General features: G+C 32.4%; 1 protein-coding gene and 1 long non-coding RNA gene across 3 annotated transcripts; one reads left to right on the top strand and one right to left on the bottom strand.

Moving 5' to 3' along the window:
* Nucleotides 1-865: 865 nt before the first annotated feature.
* Nucleotides 866-8,325, top strand: LOC100793050 (BEL1-like homeodomain protein 8). Of its 2 annotated transcripts, XM_041007438.1 has the most exons (6): nucleotides 893-1,014; nucleotides 1,238-1,485; nucleotides 1,945-3,294; nucleotides 5,965-6,368; nucleotides 6,472-6,532; nucleotides 7,345-8,325. In XM_041007438.1, the coding sequence occupies exons 3-6, from the start codon at nucleotides 2,023-2,025 to the stop codon at nucleotides 7,888-7,890; spliced, it is 2,283 nt and encodes a 760-aa protein (XP_040863372.1). In that variant the 5' UTR covers nucleotides 893-1,014; nucleotides 1,238-1,485; nucleotides 1,945-2,022; the 3' UTR covers nucleotides 7,891-8,325. The 2 variants fall into 2 exon arrangements, with proteins under 2 accessions (XP_006592271.1, XP_040863372.1); XM_006592208.3 differs by lacking the exon at nucleotides 1,238-1,485 and having other exon boundaries at nucleotides 866-1,014.
* Nucleotides 8,326-13,014: 4,689 nt separating this feature from the next.
* Nucleotides 13,015-14,047, bottom strand: LOC100819844 (uncharacterized). Its single transcript, XR_417070.4, has 2 exons — nucleotides 13,941-14,047; nucleotides 13,015-13,661 (listed from the first exon to the last, which is right to left on the bottom strand). It is a non-coding gene; the product is annotated as an uncharacterized lncRNA (long non-coding RNA).
* Nucleotides 14,048-17,155: the final 3,108 nt, after the last annotated feature.

Here is a 17,155-nt window from a genome sequence, read left to right as displayed (position 1 = left end):
AGTTTGGGACAAGACAAGGTTTGAATATCTGTTAGTTAGTCTACATTTGTATCTCCAGATCAAAGGAAATCGAGTGAACTCCTCTCTCCTTTTTAGGATTTTATTATTGCATAACTTACTTTTAACCCAAAAAGTGAGGTTAAAGTTTTGGATAATAATTACGAACCATTATTACATGATTGAAACAACGAACGAATTTATTTCCTAGATATCTACATACATGTTTCATATGTTGTTGCCAAAAAATTTCGGGTTTTAGGATTTAGGATGATGCAGCATAGACGGATCGAGGAGACAGTGATAGAATCGGAAATACGAAGAAATAAAAAGGGCAAAAGGAAGAAGCTGTGGAAAGAAGAAGGAGAGAAGAAGGGACCACAAATGTTGGAGTTTCACCCCACTCACGAGTCACTCACTAGTCACGGGACCAGCCTCGTCAAATATTATGATTTTTTCCCCCTAAATAACTAAATTTGTGTATGAAAATGTGACAGGTTCATAAATGGAAATTTAATTTCTAAATATAAAACGTACAATAAATTAATCCACCAGAAAATAATTTAATAATGCTTTAGTATTTAATTTTTTAATTTAATGTGAAATTAATTTTTAAAAAATTATTTTTAAATATTATAATTTAATAATAAAATAATCTCATAAATTTAACATATAATTAATTTATCATATTTTTTATATATTTAAAAAAAAATTATACTTTTTCATCTGATCATTTTATTTCATTTTTGGGATGAATTTAATTATTTATTAAAGTTTTTTCATCATGAGCTGAACTCTCATAAAATTATAAAATTAAAAAATAAATAAAAATAATTTTATGTTGAATTTAGGCGTTAAAAGTAACAGCCGATAATCGCTTTTGCAATCATTGTAGCACTGCTTAGCTTCATTCACCCTTCTTCTCACTTCCCATTCCAAACCAACACCACCTTCTCAACCGGAATCTTCACACTCCCCACCAAATCTCATCAAAACCTCTTTTCGATCGCACCTAAGGTAATATAAACTACCCACTACGCTACCTCGTTCACCACCACACTTATACATAAACTTCTACTTCTTTATTCTTCCTCTTCTTCTTCTTCTATTATTATTTTATAAGTAGTTTTCTTTCCCTATAAATTCAACGTGTTTGTGTTTCTTGTTCCTTATTTAATTTTAGCGTATGCACCACTCTCAAGGTGTCTCCTTCTTAAGCTTTTGTTACTATTTTTTTAAGGAAGTTGTGAGTGGTTGGAACTTGGAAGCCTCTACTAGATCCGCTGGAGTTGGAGGGGTGGAGCAAAATCTAGGGTTTCACTTGCTGTTGTGCTTTTACGTATCCCGTGAGAGCTTTAAATTGTTTTTTGGGTACTTGCGTAGGTTTTACGGGTTGGGGTGAGTTATGTGAGTGGGTGCTTCATCTCCAATCTTACCGACACATAGATTGGGAGGGTGTTGCACTGTTCGGTTTTGGTGGTTGGAATAGTAAGAAACTTGCTATCTCTCGTGCTTTCTTTTGTTTTTGCACAAAAACAGCACAAGTAGCTTTATTATTAATTTCACCATATTATTGAATAATAAATTAATCAACTCTAGCTCTTCTCCTTGTACAACTAAACGAAAATGAAGCTCTATGTCAATCGGTTTCTTCATTAACACTTTTTTCTTCTTTCATATTTGAAGTTTGAACCTAATTTGCTGTTTCTCCTCTCTCCCCCCCGCGTGTCTGTAGTATAATTTCAGTTCAATTATAATTTGGCGTCGAAATTATGTTAATAAAAACTATTTATTTGTTATTGTTATTATTAAATTAGTTGTGACAAATAAGGTGATGATGATTGTGCTCGATGCAGGAGGTTTTTTTTTTTTTTTTTTAATTCATATATTTTTTGTTTCTAACTTGGTTGTTTTTTTCTCTCTCTTTCTCTCTAATGCGTGATGCAGATATTCATTCACTTGTGAAAGGGCTTCTTGGGTGATCGTTAAGGCTTTGTTTGGGAGTGGTGGCATTAAGAGGTTGGAATGAGCAGCTTAAGGCCCGAATTGCATGTTGCACAACAACTTCGGCGCGACAAATTGAGGATCCAAAACAGTTCCCAACAACACTTGCAAGAGTTCTCCAACAACAACCTTGAACACTTGTCGTTACACCCAGGGTTCAACTTGGATCTCCTTCAAGTAAGAAACGTTCGAAATGGCAACATGCTTGACGAAGCTGCAGCAGCACTTTATTCATCAGAAATGATCACTTTTTCGAACCCTTTATCTGCTCCTAGAAACCCTTTGGAGTGTCAAGAGCTTATGATGGCTCAGTATGGTTCAACTTCGTTTCCTCATTCATCATCCACAAAGGAGCAACAATGTGAACCACGCAACTTAGGTGCTAGTGGGATGGTGAATTATAACGGAAGCAACCCCAACAACAACAACAGCACCTTTTACTCTTCTGAACTCAATAACAATGTTTCTAGTGAAATGGGCAATAGCGAAATCCAAATTCAGAAGCAGTTTGGTGAAATACATTACCCTCCTTCGTCATCTTCTTCGCCACCACTTTACCATAATGCTTTGCAGGACATGGCTTATGGCGTTTGGGGAGGGAATAATAATAATCATGGTGAATCTGTGCTTCATTATGGAAACAACGAGTTACGCTTTGGTGGTGCTAGTTTATGGACACATAATAATAGTGCATTGGGTTTCAAGAAGATCAATAATGAACAGTTACATGACACGAATCATCCTCATCAGGGTCTATCATTGTCACTCTCATCAAACTCACAACAACAATCATCCAAGCCGTGTTTTGAAGAAAGGTCTGTTGTGAAACCACCGTCCTCCCCCATGAAGCTGAATGTGCTTTCAAACAACAACAACAACACTGTTTATCGAAATGTTGGTCCTCTCGGTCCTTTCACTGGTTATGCCACGATTTTGAAGAGTTCAAGGTTCTTGAGGCCGTGCCAACAACTGTTAGATGAGTGGTGCTGTCAATCGGGTTCAAAATTTGCAAAGAGAGGGGTTTGTGATGTTCCAGAGTGGGTCTCTCGAGATGTCAGTGCTGCTTCTACTTCTGCTACTGCTCTTAATGTTGATGAAAGTGCTGCTGCAAAAGGTGGTGGCAATTCGGGTGCTTCATCCTCTATGTTGTATAGTTCAATCGAAAACAATAATAATAATAATAGTAATAATAATAATAATAGCGCTGATGGCGGAGCCGCGAGTAGCTTTTGTCTTTCTTCTCGGCCAGAGTGCCAAAAGAACAAGGCAAAACTACTGTACATGCAAGAGGAGGTTGGTGTTTTTTTTTTCTTTCTTTCTTTCTTTCACACTGCTCATGATGTAGTATGCATAAGTAGTAACCCTTCTGGTTTGTTTGTGTTTTTTTACTTTTTTGTCTTGTGTGTTTTTGGTATATGGCTTAATGGCTGTCAGTGATTTTTACTGTTGTAGCATAAGGAAAAAAGGCCAAATGCTTTAAAACTTCTGCGGGCAACAAGAAGTCATTTTTGGTGTCGGTTAATGTGGATGCAAAGCTCTTGAAAAGTTAGGTTGCAAAGATGTATACAGCTAGGTTTCGCGTCCTGAGAATATGGGGAAAAAAATGAAATTGCATGTTTTGTTGAATTGGATAGTTTGTTAATTTCAACGTGTCTCTCTAATTTTATAGCTTGTTGATTTCTTTCACGTTTTCTTATTGGTTTGAATTGTTGGTATATGCAAAAGGTTATTTTCGACTTGTTGGTAATTATGCTATTGTTCTTTTGACATTTTGGTTTCCGCTAATGCTTGTGTTTTCCTTTCATCAAGAGGCTTCGTTTGGTAAAACTATGTTTTTTTTTCTCTTTCTAATTTTCTTGTTTTGTGGCTTGTTGTTGTTGCTCTTATATTCTATTGCTTTGTTTTTCAATTTTCATTGTTGGGGGTGTCATTTATTTACCACCAAAATAGTGGCTTGCCCCGCACCTTAAAAAGAAGAGTAAAAGCTAACTGATAAGGTCCAATACCCATTTGAATTGATTTTGGTATATGTTCATATAGTATTTGTGTTTTTGAGCTTCCTATTATTACTGTTTTTGCTGTCAAAGATTCCATTGCTTGGACTGTGGAGTAATATGTATGTCATTTGGAATATGTTATTCTTGCCTCGTTCAGGGATTAAGTGGCATTCTCATAATTGTTCTCTTCATATTATTATTTGTTAATAGAATATCTTGTCAAATTTAGGAGTCAAATTTGCTATTTGCTGGACTCAATCTATAATCATATTCATAAAAATATGAAGTCACAACATATGAAAATCTTGGTAAACATATTTTCCGATTAATAATGTATTAAGTTGATAAATAGTAGTTGCTTATTAATGACTTTTTAATAAATTAACTAGTTATGCTAAGTTGTTAATTTTTTAAATATTAGAAATTAGAAATAATTTTAAGTTTTTCTTTTGTGTGTCTATTTTTCTCATACAAATGAAGTTAATTTACCTCCCTAATTTGGAATTATTATGGAATTATATGCATTTGTAAAGGGATCTATTTATTCGTATGAACATGACTGGAGTACCTCTTGCATTGATATTTGTTGCTTTTCTTTCCTCCTTTGTATTTTAGAGAATATTATGGAGTGTTTAGTGTGACTGTTTTTTGTTTTTATTTTCAATGAAAATAGAAAATGTGTTTGGTTGGATTTTTGAAAACATTTTCAGTAAAAAATGAAAACAAGAAACAACCTGAAAACAATAAAATCTCGTTTTCAGAGTGTTTTCAGTTGAATACATGAATTTCATTTTGGATAAAATGAAAATGCGATGACAAGGAATAAATATAATTTTAAGTAAATCTAAAAATACAAAAAAGACAAGAAATCAATATATTATAAATTTTAAGTGTTTTTATTTCTTGAAAACAGAAAACAAGAAGTTAAATTAAACATGTTTTCAGAATTTTAATCTTTTAAAAATAAAAATAATTTTCAAAAAATGAAAACAGAAAATAAAAATGCAAACCAAACACACCGTTAGAGAACATTCCATCCTCTGTTTCCTTGTTTGCTAATTATCCTTCCTTTCTCTACAAATTAATTGCGTTTCATACATAATAAATTATTGTTGCTTACTGAGGAGTTTTAAAATATATTTTTTTCATTCACGTGCATATACATATGTTCACCTGCACACGGCAGTGTACTCACTTAGATGCTGATGTACTCTAAATACAATTTTTTTAATTACTTTTTGAAATAAATATTCAGAAGAAAATGCTCTCAACTCAATTCTTAATGCACCAAGCAGGATAGATCTTACTGTTTTTTCTTGTACCTTATTTGATAGCATTTTGATTTAGCTGTTGAAAGAGGGTATATAGGTTACGTTAAATTGCTGTATTTACTGTTGCAAATTACTGTAGTTTTGAGGCATTGGAAGATAGTGCATGCTGTGTTCTAATAGTAGGAATAAACTTCGTTGCTCAAAATGGCTGGGATTCGCTTCTTGTCATCAGCTATTTATAAATCCATCAAGGAGTACTAAGTCTATGCAAAAATAGTACTTGTAGATAACCTTTCAACTGTGTGCATTCCACTTTCCAAAAGTACTTTGTTTGTTCCATAGTCTCTAGCTAAGAAAAGAGTTTGAGGGATTATCAGGCCAACTTGTTCAAATTGGGTGGGTTATTAGTGGTTAGTTTTTTGTCATCTACTTCTGCACACTTTTACTAATTTTTCCACTATAATTGTGGTTGTTAGAACAAGATGACAAATATCTTGTTATTATGTGTTGTACACCATTGCTTTACCAGCTTTGCTTCAACTCCTCAATAATTATGAATTTTTGTAGGGATGAGTTTCTCATTTTTTGGGTTTAGAATAATACAATTCTTGTGCTTAATTATACTATTGTTTGTTAAAATTTATGGAAATGCATTTAAATTTTGCTGTTGATTTTGTTGCACTGAGTCATGATAGGTTACTAGGAGATACAAGCAATACCATCAACAAATGCAGATGGTTGTTCAATCATTCGAGTCAGTGGTGGGTCTTAGTTCGGCTACCCCGTACGTCTCCTTGGCTCTCAAGTCAATATCAAAACACTTCAGGTGCCTAAAAAATGCAATCTCAGATCAACTGAAGCTTACATGTGAAGTCTTGGGAGAGGACTATTCAATACCAACCACAAGTACTGGTAGTAAATTTGACAACAATGTGGCCAGGCTAAGGTGCATGGACCAAAACTTTCAAAAAAACAAATCTGGCGGGGCTAACATAAACTTTCTTGAGCCCCAACAACACGTATGGAGGCCCCAGAGGGGCTTACCAGAACGCTCCGTGGCAATTCTTAAAGCTTGGTTATTTGAGCATTTTCTTCATCCGTATGTCCTCTCTCTCTTTAAGTGTGTGTGAAACTATGAATCTTCTGTTTGCCCAAAAGGAGATTAAATTATGGGTTTCTTTTGCTGTTCAATTTCATTTCAGTTACCCCACGGACACTGATAAACACATGTTGGCTACCCAAACGGGTCTATCACGAAACCAGGTGGGGGGTCTACTCCTTTTGACTTCATTATTATGTTTATAGTCCTTTATCTATTTGTTTGATTGAATTTGTGTATTTGACATGCTCTTTTGGTTGCTTCTAAGTGGGTCCGATCAGTGGGCCAAATATTTGCTAACTCATCAAAGTTCGAAGTTGTAATTTAACTAATGAGGAAACTTGTCCTTTTTTGTTTTTCATTCTCAAGCTTTTAGGCTGACATATGTTTTAATTAATGATTATAAATATGCATTGATTTTCATTTTATTTGCAAATTTTCTGTAGGAATTTGTGAAATAACATGTTTGTGTTTTCACCCGTTTCCTTCTCTAATCATTGTTCCTTGTAATTCGTAATAGAGGTATGCACATACTGTGAATTTGAAAATAAATTATGAAGCAAGGCAAACCCACCTTAAGGATTGTTGTTTTATTTTGTCGCTTATTGTTTTTTGCCATGTGAATTTAGCATATTTTTATGGTTGACATGGTCAAAACCAGCATTCTAGTTTTCCCATAGTCCATTTAAGAGATGTGACAAATCAATATGACTAATTTGGGAGAAATTATTGTATATGAACCATAGGGTCTACACCAAACTCCTTGTGACATGTTATTAGTTCTATTCTGTAAATTGAAAAATATATTTACGGGTCATGTGGAGATTGACCGGGATTAGATGGTGTTTGACAATGTAATAATTTCTCCTTATTTGGATGTAATTAGGTATCCTTTCCAAGCTAGCTGGAATATATATGGTTTTTTCTTTCTTTCACTGCTAGAAACCTGGAATAACAATGTAACTGATTAACATAGGTATCAAATTGGTTCATAAATGCTCGAGTCCGCGTGTGGAAGCCAATGGTTGAGGAAATACACATGCTTGAAACAAAAGGCGCAACAGAAGCCCACCAACACCAAACCTCTAGTAAAAATGACCAGTTAGCTTCTGCCTCTGAAGGCAGCAACAACCAGCTCAAATCTGATAACCAACCTGCTCACGAGTTTGGCGCGCATGCATTGCATTCACATGCAATCCCTGAAAAGCAATTCCAGTGTTTGGAAATGGGGTCATCTTCCTTGGCTGGCAACGAGGAACAACACATGGGAATGGAAGAAGACCAATGGAGTCAAGAGAAGAGGTCAAAACTGGAGTGCCAGATTGCTTCAACACCAAGCATGGATGGGACAGTGATGGGGTTTATGCCATATCGAAGAAGTGGACTTGAGGGTCTTGGATCAGTGTCACTCACTTTGGGTCTTAGGCATGGTGTTGAAGGTGTGCAACAACAGCATTTGCAACAAGAGGAGGAGCTTAGGCGTCAATTTGGAGGGCATATGATCCATGATTTTGTGGGCTAGTTAAGATATATTTTGTCATGTGGGAAGGAATAATAACGTGTCAGGGAAAAATATTTGGACCCTTTTGCAGCTGAATCACGTACTCTAGTGAATGTGGCAAAAAAAAAGTGTTGTTTACATTTGCTTGAGAAGGAAAAAGGGAGAGGTGGGGGAGACTGTGTAAGCTGTGTTTACCTTCCAATTTTGCTGTTGTGCCAGAGAAATTCTGAACTTAAATTGGGTGGGTATTGGGTAACCAACCTTGCAACATTGGCAGATAATTAACAATAGGGTATTTGGAAGGAGTGGCCGATGTGTTATAAAATTTGCAAAGATGGGGGGTTAAAGGCAAGGGCAACTTTTAAGGTTAAGTATCCTTGCATCCACATTTCTGTAATACTCAACTTAACGTGATTTTGGGCAAGTAAAAAAGAAAAGAACGGCAATATTTAATTATTTATACACTCGTAAATTCTACACCTATTTCTATTATTCTTGCCCCTCTTTCTCTTCCCTTCGTACATGTCCAATCGCAATTTTCATTCCCCTCCTTGGTGGATATACTAAGAGGGTATATAATAGTAATTATTTTAAAAAACAAAGTGGCGTGGAAGATACTTTCTCTTATGTGATGGGAACAATTTTTCCTCTTCCACCTTAAAAACAAAAGTAAAAAGGTGATTATGTGTGTAACATAAATATATAGCTAGGTTATGAGATGATGATGTGATTTGAGAGAAATTACTTAATGACTGTGGATCACAGTCAGATTCATGGCGTTGATGTCGTGACTTGATCTAGTTTTTCAGTTTATGACAAAAAGGAAAAAAAAAAAAAAACATAGTTTAGCTGCTTTTAGAATTATTTTTCTAGCCAGGATTAGTTCGCCAAAATTTTGATTGAACATCGGTGGCTTTAGACAATACAATATCTTCTCTTTATTTTGGTAAAGGTGTTTTTGAGTATTTCTTTTCATGGTTACTAAATATTTGAGTAAAGGGTACTCAAACCTAATACCAAAAAATAATCTAACGAATTCCAAGTCTTTGCAAAACAGAATCAATGTAGTAAAAACAGAATCTTATGTAAGTATTCTCTATTGTACTGGACATGATTTGAAACTCTAATTAATGATTTTAGAGTTCTACATGCATCCGTTGGCCATGGTAGAGACAAGATTGGAATTCAGCTTGTCTCAAAATTTAAGGTACATACAGCGAGACTTAGTTCGGGCTTTGTGTGCTTACTGAGATTGATCTTAATAGAAACCTATTGGTCAGGTGTGACATTCAAAAGTTAAACATCTATTATACTTAGTATGAAGATTATCTCCGAAATTCAAAATTTCCTCCGAAGTTACAGAATCAGATTTAGCTGTGAAGTGAAGACAGAAACATGCACTTTGAGATACACAATGCATTTTAGAATATATTATCGGCCCACTAAGTTTTGCCAAGTGATGCAGACACTGAGTTGTATATAGACTTATAAACCCACTTCGTGGGGTTAGTCCCTTAATCCTTCATAATAGTAGGCCAATTGTCAAATGCCTCTCCTTTTGACGTTATCTCCCTAGCGGTAAGGATATTAAAAAAAAATCAAACAATACTGAACTGAAGTCAACCATAAAATACTCAACTCCACCAATTTTATAAAAAAAAATTGAACTGAATCGTTCTTATAAAAATTGAATCGAACTGCTAGAGAACCTAATCAAACTACAAAAATCAAGCCATTTATAAAGGAGTAAAAATTCTCGTCAAATCTCTTGTGAATCCTCACAAAAAACATTTTAGTTTCGGTCAAAGTACAGTTCGGTTTAGCTTTCACACAATTTGGTGTAGTTTAACTTTTTTGAACACCCACCATACCAGGGATGCCTTTTACGCAACAATAACACTAGTAAGCAAAATGAAGATCTTTAGCCGAGGTCCGAGAAAATCATTATAGCTATCAAGTATATGCTTTGCTAAAAAAACTTTTGAATAATACAAATTTGCTAACAGATAATGGTAGATTACCTTAATAGGTGGTTCACTATGGATCATAAATAATGACCCTTAGATTGATCACATATTCATAATATTATAACGTATCCTCCATACCATACTGTAACTCTACCTCTTTTTAGCTATCCCTATTGCTGATCATTGTTCTTCATCATCATCAAAGACAATTTTTAATGACGACATTTCTTTTTATTTTTCTTTCCTCCCTTCATCCCCAAACAAAAAATCGTTCCCACGCAACCACCGCTCCCTACACCATGTCATAGGAGTCTAAACTAAAAAGTTTCTCTCGGCGAACAAACTGTTCCTGTTGGACACCATTGTTTAGAAATTTGTGACACACCCTACCAACACAGTCCTCAAAATTGGCCCCAACATTGGAAACCTCACCCTCAATCTTCTTGAAGCCATCCATCCACAAGGTTGTAGCCAATGAGATTGACTATCATCGGACACCATCGTTCTAAAATCCACAGTACACCATTAACACAATCTTTGAAAAACAAACTCAACTGTGGAAATTCCTATGCTCTAAGGAAGCTCGTTGAAGTAGATGACATCTTCCAACTAAAACTTGTGCACAAACGTGTCCATGCTCGTTGATGAAGGAGGCAAAATTATTGTAGTTGGAGCTAAGATTCACCCATGAAACTTGGTGTCGGGAAAAAAACCACAACTTGCACTTGAATGTGGTAGCCATCGAGATCGACTATTGTATGCCCAAGTTCTCGATAAGCGCATCCTCAAACGAGGCCTCCAAGATAAGATTAGGGTAAGTGTTAATTAACTCACCACACACCTGAATTGTTGGATGAAATCATGAAATCCCTAAGCAAAAAAAAAAAAAAAAAAGAATGAAAACATGATGCGTGGGTTTTGCTTTTTGCAAGTTATAGAAAGAGATGCAGTTGAAGCCTCATTCCCATGATTTGATCTTGCGGTGGCCAACATTCCTTACTAGATATTCTCATTTCTCGTGATTAAACAATTTTTTTTATCGATAAATGTTAGCCGAGTTAATATGTTATATCTGTGGAAGATTCAAAATCATATCTCCTTCTCCCACCAACCCTTATGTTCCTCCACCAATTACCAAACCACCTTATGACTCCCTCGTGATTAAACTGGTGTATAGGACAATGCCGTTTCAGAGTGCCATTGTTCTCCTTAGGACGTCACTAGCTAATCTTGGTAACTCTAGGTTTTGGGATAAAAGGAGGAAATAAGAAGATAAAAACCTAAACACTGCTGCCAAAAATAATCTCTGATGGACAAATGATGGTCAACAACACTGATTGTTGGAAAGAAGAGAAATAGTGTTATAATACGGAGGGTGCATCATAATATTAAGAATATGAGATTAATCTATAAAGATCATCATTATCTATGATCCATAGTGGATCATCTTATGGTGATTCATCCTAACCTTCATCCAATAACTAGCTTGAATAAAAAGGACATTTAAATTCCTTCACTGAAGAGTCTTTCTAATGTCATGAAAAAATGTACTCAATAAAAACTTCAATAATTCAGTCTGAACCGGAAATTGAATGATAATGTGTTTTTAGCAAATCAATTTTAAAAGTTTTCCCACATTATCCGACCTAACCTGATCATGACACATAGTAACGGAGCTATGACCTGATTAATTATAGTATAAAATGAGTGCTAAGTAATAGAATATTAACGGTTCAAATCTGAAACTAATAAATCAAAAACAGAGAGTGAATCGGAGAAGCTAAAGTGAACATAGCCAGGGCACTGGTCCACCAATTAACCATCCAAAAAGCATGTTTGGTTATGCATGTATTAATTAATAATGAATATGCTACTTAACTATAGAATGCGAAGCACAAGAATAATAAATATAGATGATTCTAGTGTCACTCTTGCGTGTATATATATATATATATATAAAAGTAAAGTAGAGGATATATCAATTAGTCTAATTCTGATAATTATTATATTATTTTTATAATTTAATATAAAATATGATTTATATTGATCTAATCATTTAATTATATTTACATATTATCAAGATTGTATGTATTAAATTTTGTCAAAATTAAACTATAATAATAAAAAAGTAATCAAATGATCAATATTTTAATATATTTTAAAATATTTATATTAGGCCAATTTAATTAATATGAATAAGGTAATAAATGATTTTGTATTAATATGAAATTTTGCATGTGATGTATATGAAAATTTTTTTTAATCCAATTCTTAATCGAGAAGTTAGCTATAGCGATCATTCCTAATAATACTGATTGTTAATTTAAATTTAATGATTTATTTAGAGTATATGGTGTACCCTTACCCGTGTACATAATTAAATTAACAAAAATTAACATAATAACCAATTTTGACAGAATAATGAAGTAGAAGGGAATTTTCCTCATTTAGAGTTAAATTTAAATAAGAGCTAATGTTTTTACGATTAACTTGAATTGAAGTACATTATAATATTTATTATTAATTTTAAATTAACAACTTATATATTTTCACTTTCTCACTTTATGTATTTCCTCACTTTAGAGTATATATATATATATATATATATATTGCTAACAGTATTAGTTTGTTTTATGTATGTACACTAAAATTAGGAAACCTTGGCTTATTAATAGAGCTCAAATTAATGGATGGTTTAACAAGTGAGTCAGTAATTAGTTCGGTTTAATTCGATACACACTAAAAATTTAAAATTATATATGTATTTATTATATATAAGTATATAGTTAACATTATTTGAGTAAGAAAAATTTATTTATATTCCAAAATTTAAAATAATAATTGATAATAATGAGATATTAAAGTAATGTCGTAGAAGTGATCCATTTATTTTTTTGTAAAATTGGTTGAATCGTATCGATCCACCTGAATCTGATGGCTTAATCGGCTAGGTTTGACCAGATCATCCCAAATTAATTACGTATCGATCCAATAATAAAATCAACCTCAAGGCCACCAAGTTTCAGATAAATTGGGCCAAGCTAGGTTTCACAAATATCGATGAAATTATATATGCTGTGATCCTTAGTATTTTGCACTCAATTAACGGTGGTAATTTACAATCACAAATAATTAAGAACTTTTTAAAGAAATGGTTGGAAGACCGAAAAATATAGAATTGATCAAACCAACTCTTGTTTTTATTTACTATTAACTCAACTATCCGATTGTGTGATTGCGACACACACACACACATATGTAGAATCACAAACATAGCATTAGGGTACAACTCACACATTCTTACATACCAATATATGTGGACACGTACATCGTACGTGGTGAAACGTAGTTCCGGGACTTAAGTTGATAAATAATAGTCTCAGTAATTGCTTACATAGATAAATATCTTACCAACACACACTCAGCTAGCATTCATTACTCAATCACATCCAACACTGCAACACTTGTGCATATATACAGCTTTATGATGCATATATATATATCCTTAATACATTAGTACTAAATAAACATTTAATATTTAATTTCCACCCTGGCCAGGTGTGCCATAGTCCTTGCGAGGGATGTAATGGTGATTATACTCCTCACTCACTGTACGTTCGACAGATCCAGGTTTTCCATACTTCTTTCGAGGGATTTGGTGGTGATCATTATCATCAGATTCATTACCCAGTTCTGATCTCTCGTCCAATTTTGGCACCAATTTCATCCTATTTGTAGCCATAGAATAGCTTGCCAGCATCAACACTAGTAGTGCAATCACCACAAGCTTCATTCTCGATCTTCAACAGTAACTGGATTAATTTGCTTCACACACACAAAAAAAAGAAATAAAGAAAGTGAGCTCATACTATATATAAGAGGGGAATTAAGAATAAATTTGTTTTAGCCACACAAAAAAAAGTGAGCCAATGATGTAAAATTAAGCACTCATACTAAATATGGAGGACATGAGATATGTATATGATTTTAAACAACGAAGAAGAGAGGCCAGTGGAACTAAGAATATAAGATATATATATATATATACACATAAATTGGACATATGATCATTCAAGAAACAAGCAGCACGTTTAGTTAAATTACCAGAGGATGCTATGAACCTTTTTTGTGTTATCTTACACTGAGAACAAAGGAGGAGGCTCAAGCAGCTTAAATAGGGGCTAGATAGGGGCATATATATGGAATGAAATTAAATGTGAGATAGTGAATTGGGAAGTAAGTTTCAAATAATATCATGGTGGGGTTGAAACCATTGACGCTGAGGCAAAGATATTTAAGTGCGATGCCCATTAAAGTTGTAAAATAAACAAATTTAATGATGATGTGCTTGTCTGTATTTCTATGTGGACTAAATAGGGAAATTCCACCTATAATGAAGAGGCATGGGTCATATAGGTAACCGTATCGTTGATTTCTTTTCTATATTTTAAATCAAATAATTCCACCTAAAATGTATGTGGTCTGTCCAACTTGATTGAATGTTGGGAAACACCAATAAGAAGAATAATCATTTCAAATCTACCTCATAAAAATGACCAGCAATAAGTACGCTTTTACTGCTAAGATTTTTTTAATAATTTGTTATAGTGATGTGTCTAACTAATGGATTGAGGTTACAAGAAATTTGTGATTTAATGTTGGTTATATTTAACTTATATTAAGTTTAAGAAAGAAGGTATTTTAGGGTCTGCATTTTCCGTTACTTATAAAATAGATGTTATACGTGGATTTTCTACTCCCGGAAACGCATTTCACTCATTTTGATTTGAATAAATATATTTGGACATTTAAATTCTTATTCTAAGTTGAGAGGGAAAAATACATAGATATGATAGATAATAAGGTGAAATACATTTAAGGTTAATGGTAAAATTTGAAAAATATTAATTTTATTTTTTTATTTTTTCATTAATTTCATTCATGTAAAAAGAAAACATAATTTTATTATTCTCAATGATGACTCTATTAAATAATAATTTGATGTGATTAACGAATTTATACATATAATATGATTACAAATAAATTAAATAATGTGTTACGACTAAAACTCCTTAAAATAAATTAAATAATTCTCCCAAAAATCAATTAAATGACAAGACTTTTTCTTTTTAGAATTTAATTTTTGATAAAATTAAATATAAAGATAAAACAACAATAAATTTTAATATGGATCGAGTGTGTTTAGAAAGTTAGAAAAAAATAATAATGATTACATTTATTAATCACATCATGAAATCAGTGTCTATTGAAATTGTCATTAACAATCAATAAAAATATGTTTTATTTTAAAAATAAAATTAATAAAAAAAATTATAAAAAAAAATTTAATATTTTTTAAATTTTATAAGAACTGTAAACGCATGTACACACGTGCACACACATTTCATATATATATAGATTAATCAGCAAAATAACTTATATATTAATAATTAGGTAGCAGAGATAGCATATAGAGTTACAAAATCACGGAAACCACGCTCACAGAATCTGGTTGCCGAGTATTCCTGCCAACACAGTGCATGAATAAAGGATAACCAGCTCTAAATAGCAGTGGGAAAAACGAAATTAAAGCACCCCCACAGTTCCACTTCTATACAGCTAGTTACGAAACCTGCCCCAAGAAACATCAACAGAAAATACTCCTTTCAATTCTCACTAATCACGCAATCTTCGAACACCAAACGACCCCTACACTTGCTCTCCTCACCAGATCACAAATTGTCCAAAGAGCTTCCAGCTATACATGCCGCTGTTTTGCTCGCCCATTGCTTCAAAGAGTAGTTGAAGTCTTTACAATTACTATGCAGCCATGACCAAGAGTGGAATTTGATATCCAATGTACCATTGTAAATGTTATTATTTCTAGCTTTCCAGATACAAAAAATAGATGCACACCAAACCTATTTTACCCCAAATAATATTATGTGATAGGAAGAGATTGAGAGAAGTAAGACATGTTAATCAGGTATTTAAAATTAAATGTTGTCCAAATAACATTATCCTTTTGATTTTACACAAAACATATCGTTAAATCGTTTCACTTCAAGCAAAACAACTTTGATTCCTTGTTTCAATCTTTCATCACTACAGAATAATATTTTGTCTCCCTCCGTTGCCTCAAAGCTTAGGAATTGGTGATTTTGCATGATTTTTTGAAATATCCTTCTTTTAATAACGCTAATGTTTTCTTAATAAAATTTAGTTGGGTGACTTTAGAATACACAATATTTTCTCCTTATTTTTGGAGAAATGATACTTATACAATAAAGTGTACAACCAAGCAATGGTAGAGTTTGATTAGTAATTTTGGAGGGCTTAAAATAAACAAACTTAATATCTATCTATCTATATATATATATATATATAAAGTTGATGTGATATTTTTTATAATATTATGTCTTATGGATAATTTTAAAATTATAACGATATTAATTATTTTCTTAATTTTATTAATAACACTCTTCATTTTCTTAACTTGCTAAATAGAAGAATAGAGAATTTGTATTTCAATTATTTGTGAAAATTTTGTAAGATAAATTAAGTTATTTTAAACTAAACAAAATTTGTACAAGAATTAATATGTAGAAAATATTAAAAATTTCAATAGGTTTTTTAATATATTTAGGGAAATAGTCTTTTTTTGCCAAAATCATAGGAAAATTTGAAGAAAAAGCTTGTAAGATCAAAATCACAAAATTTAAAGAAAATAATTTCATAAAAACCTACAAGAAAAATTTGCAAGTTTAAGTTATATTGTATAAATATTTCTATACAAAATGAGAATATTAAAGTGATAAAAAAAAAGTCTGAACATGAATGTTGCTATATGTTTATTCAACGACTTAAAAGCATTAATAGTTAGTAAATAAACAACTTATAACAGTAGTTTAAAAATAATATAGAAAATCCTATTGACAATAATGAAAATAAGTTTCATGTTTATCAATTAAGTTAAATGAACAATATGTTTTTCACAAGATTATTGATAGTCGACAACTTCATCTTGATTTTAGTTTTTCTCTCCCTATTTTTTGTTTAGTTTTTGTGCATGTATACATTAAGAATATTTCTTATTTTTGAGTTAGAAACTACTCCCTCCATTTCAGATTATAGATTATACGATATTTAAGGTTTTGAGAAAAATATTAAGAAATACAATTAATTTATTAATTTCATAAAAAATATTAAGTCATTTTTAATATACCCTTTATCTATCCAATTAATTACTCATTTATTGATTAAAGATACTACTAAAAAATATTAACTAATGCAACAATAGTTTTTCTAAAACAATATCT

The sequence above is a fragment of the Glycine max genome, chromosome 12, assembly GCF_000004515.6.
Source record: "Glycine max cultivar Williams 82 chromosome 12, Glycine_max_v4.0, whole genome shotgun sequence".
Lineage (NCBI taxonomy): Eukaryota > Viridiplantae > Streptophyta > Magnoliopsida > Fabales > Fabaceae > Glycine > Glycine max.
Note: the sequence above shows the minus strand (reverse complement) of the source record. Positions and strands in the feature narration are given on the sequence as shown.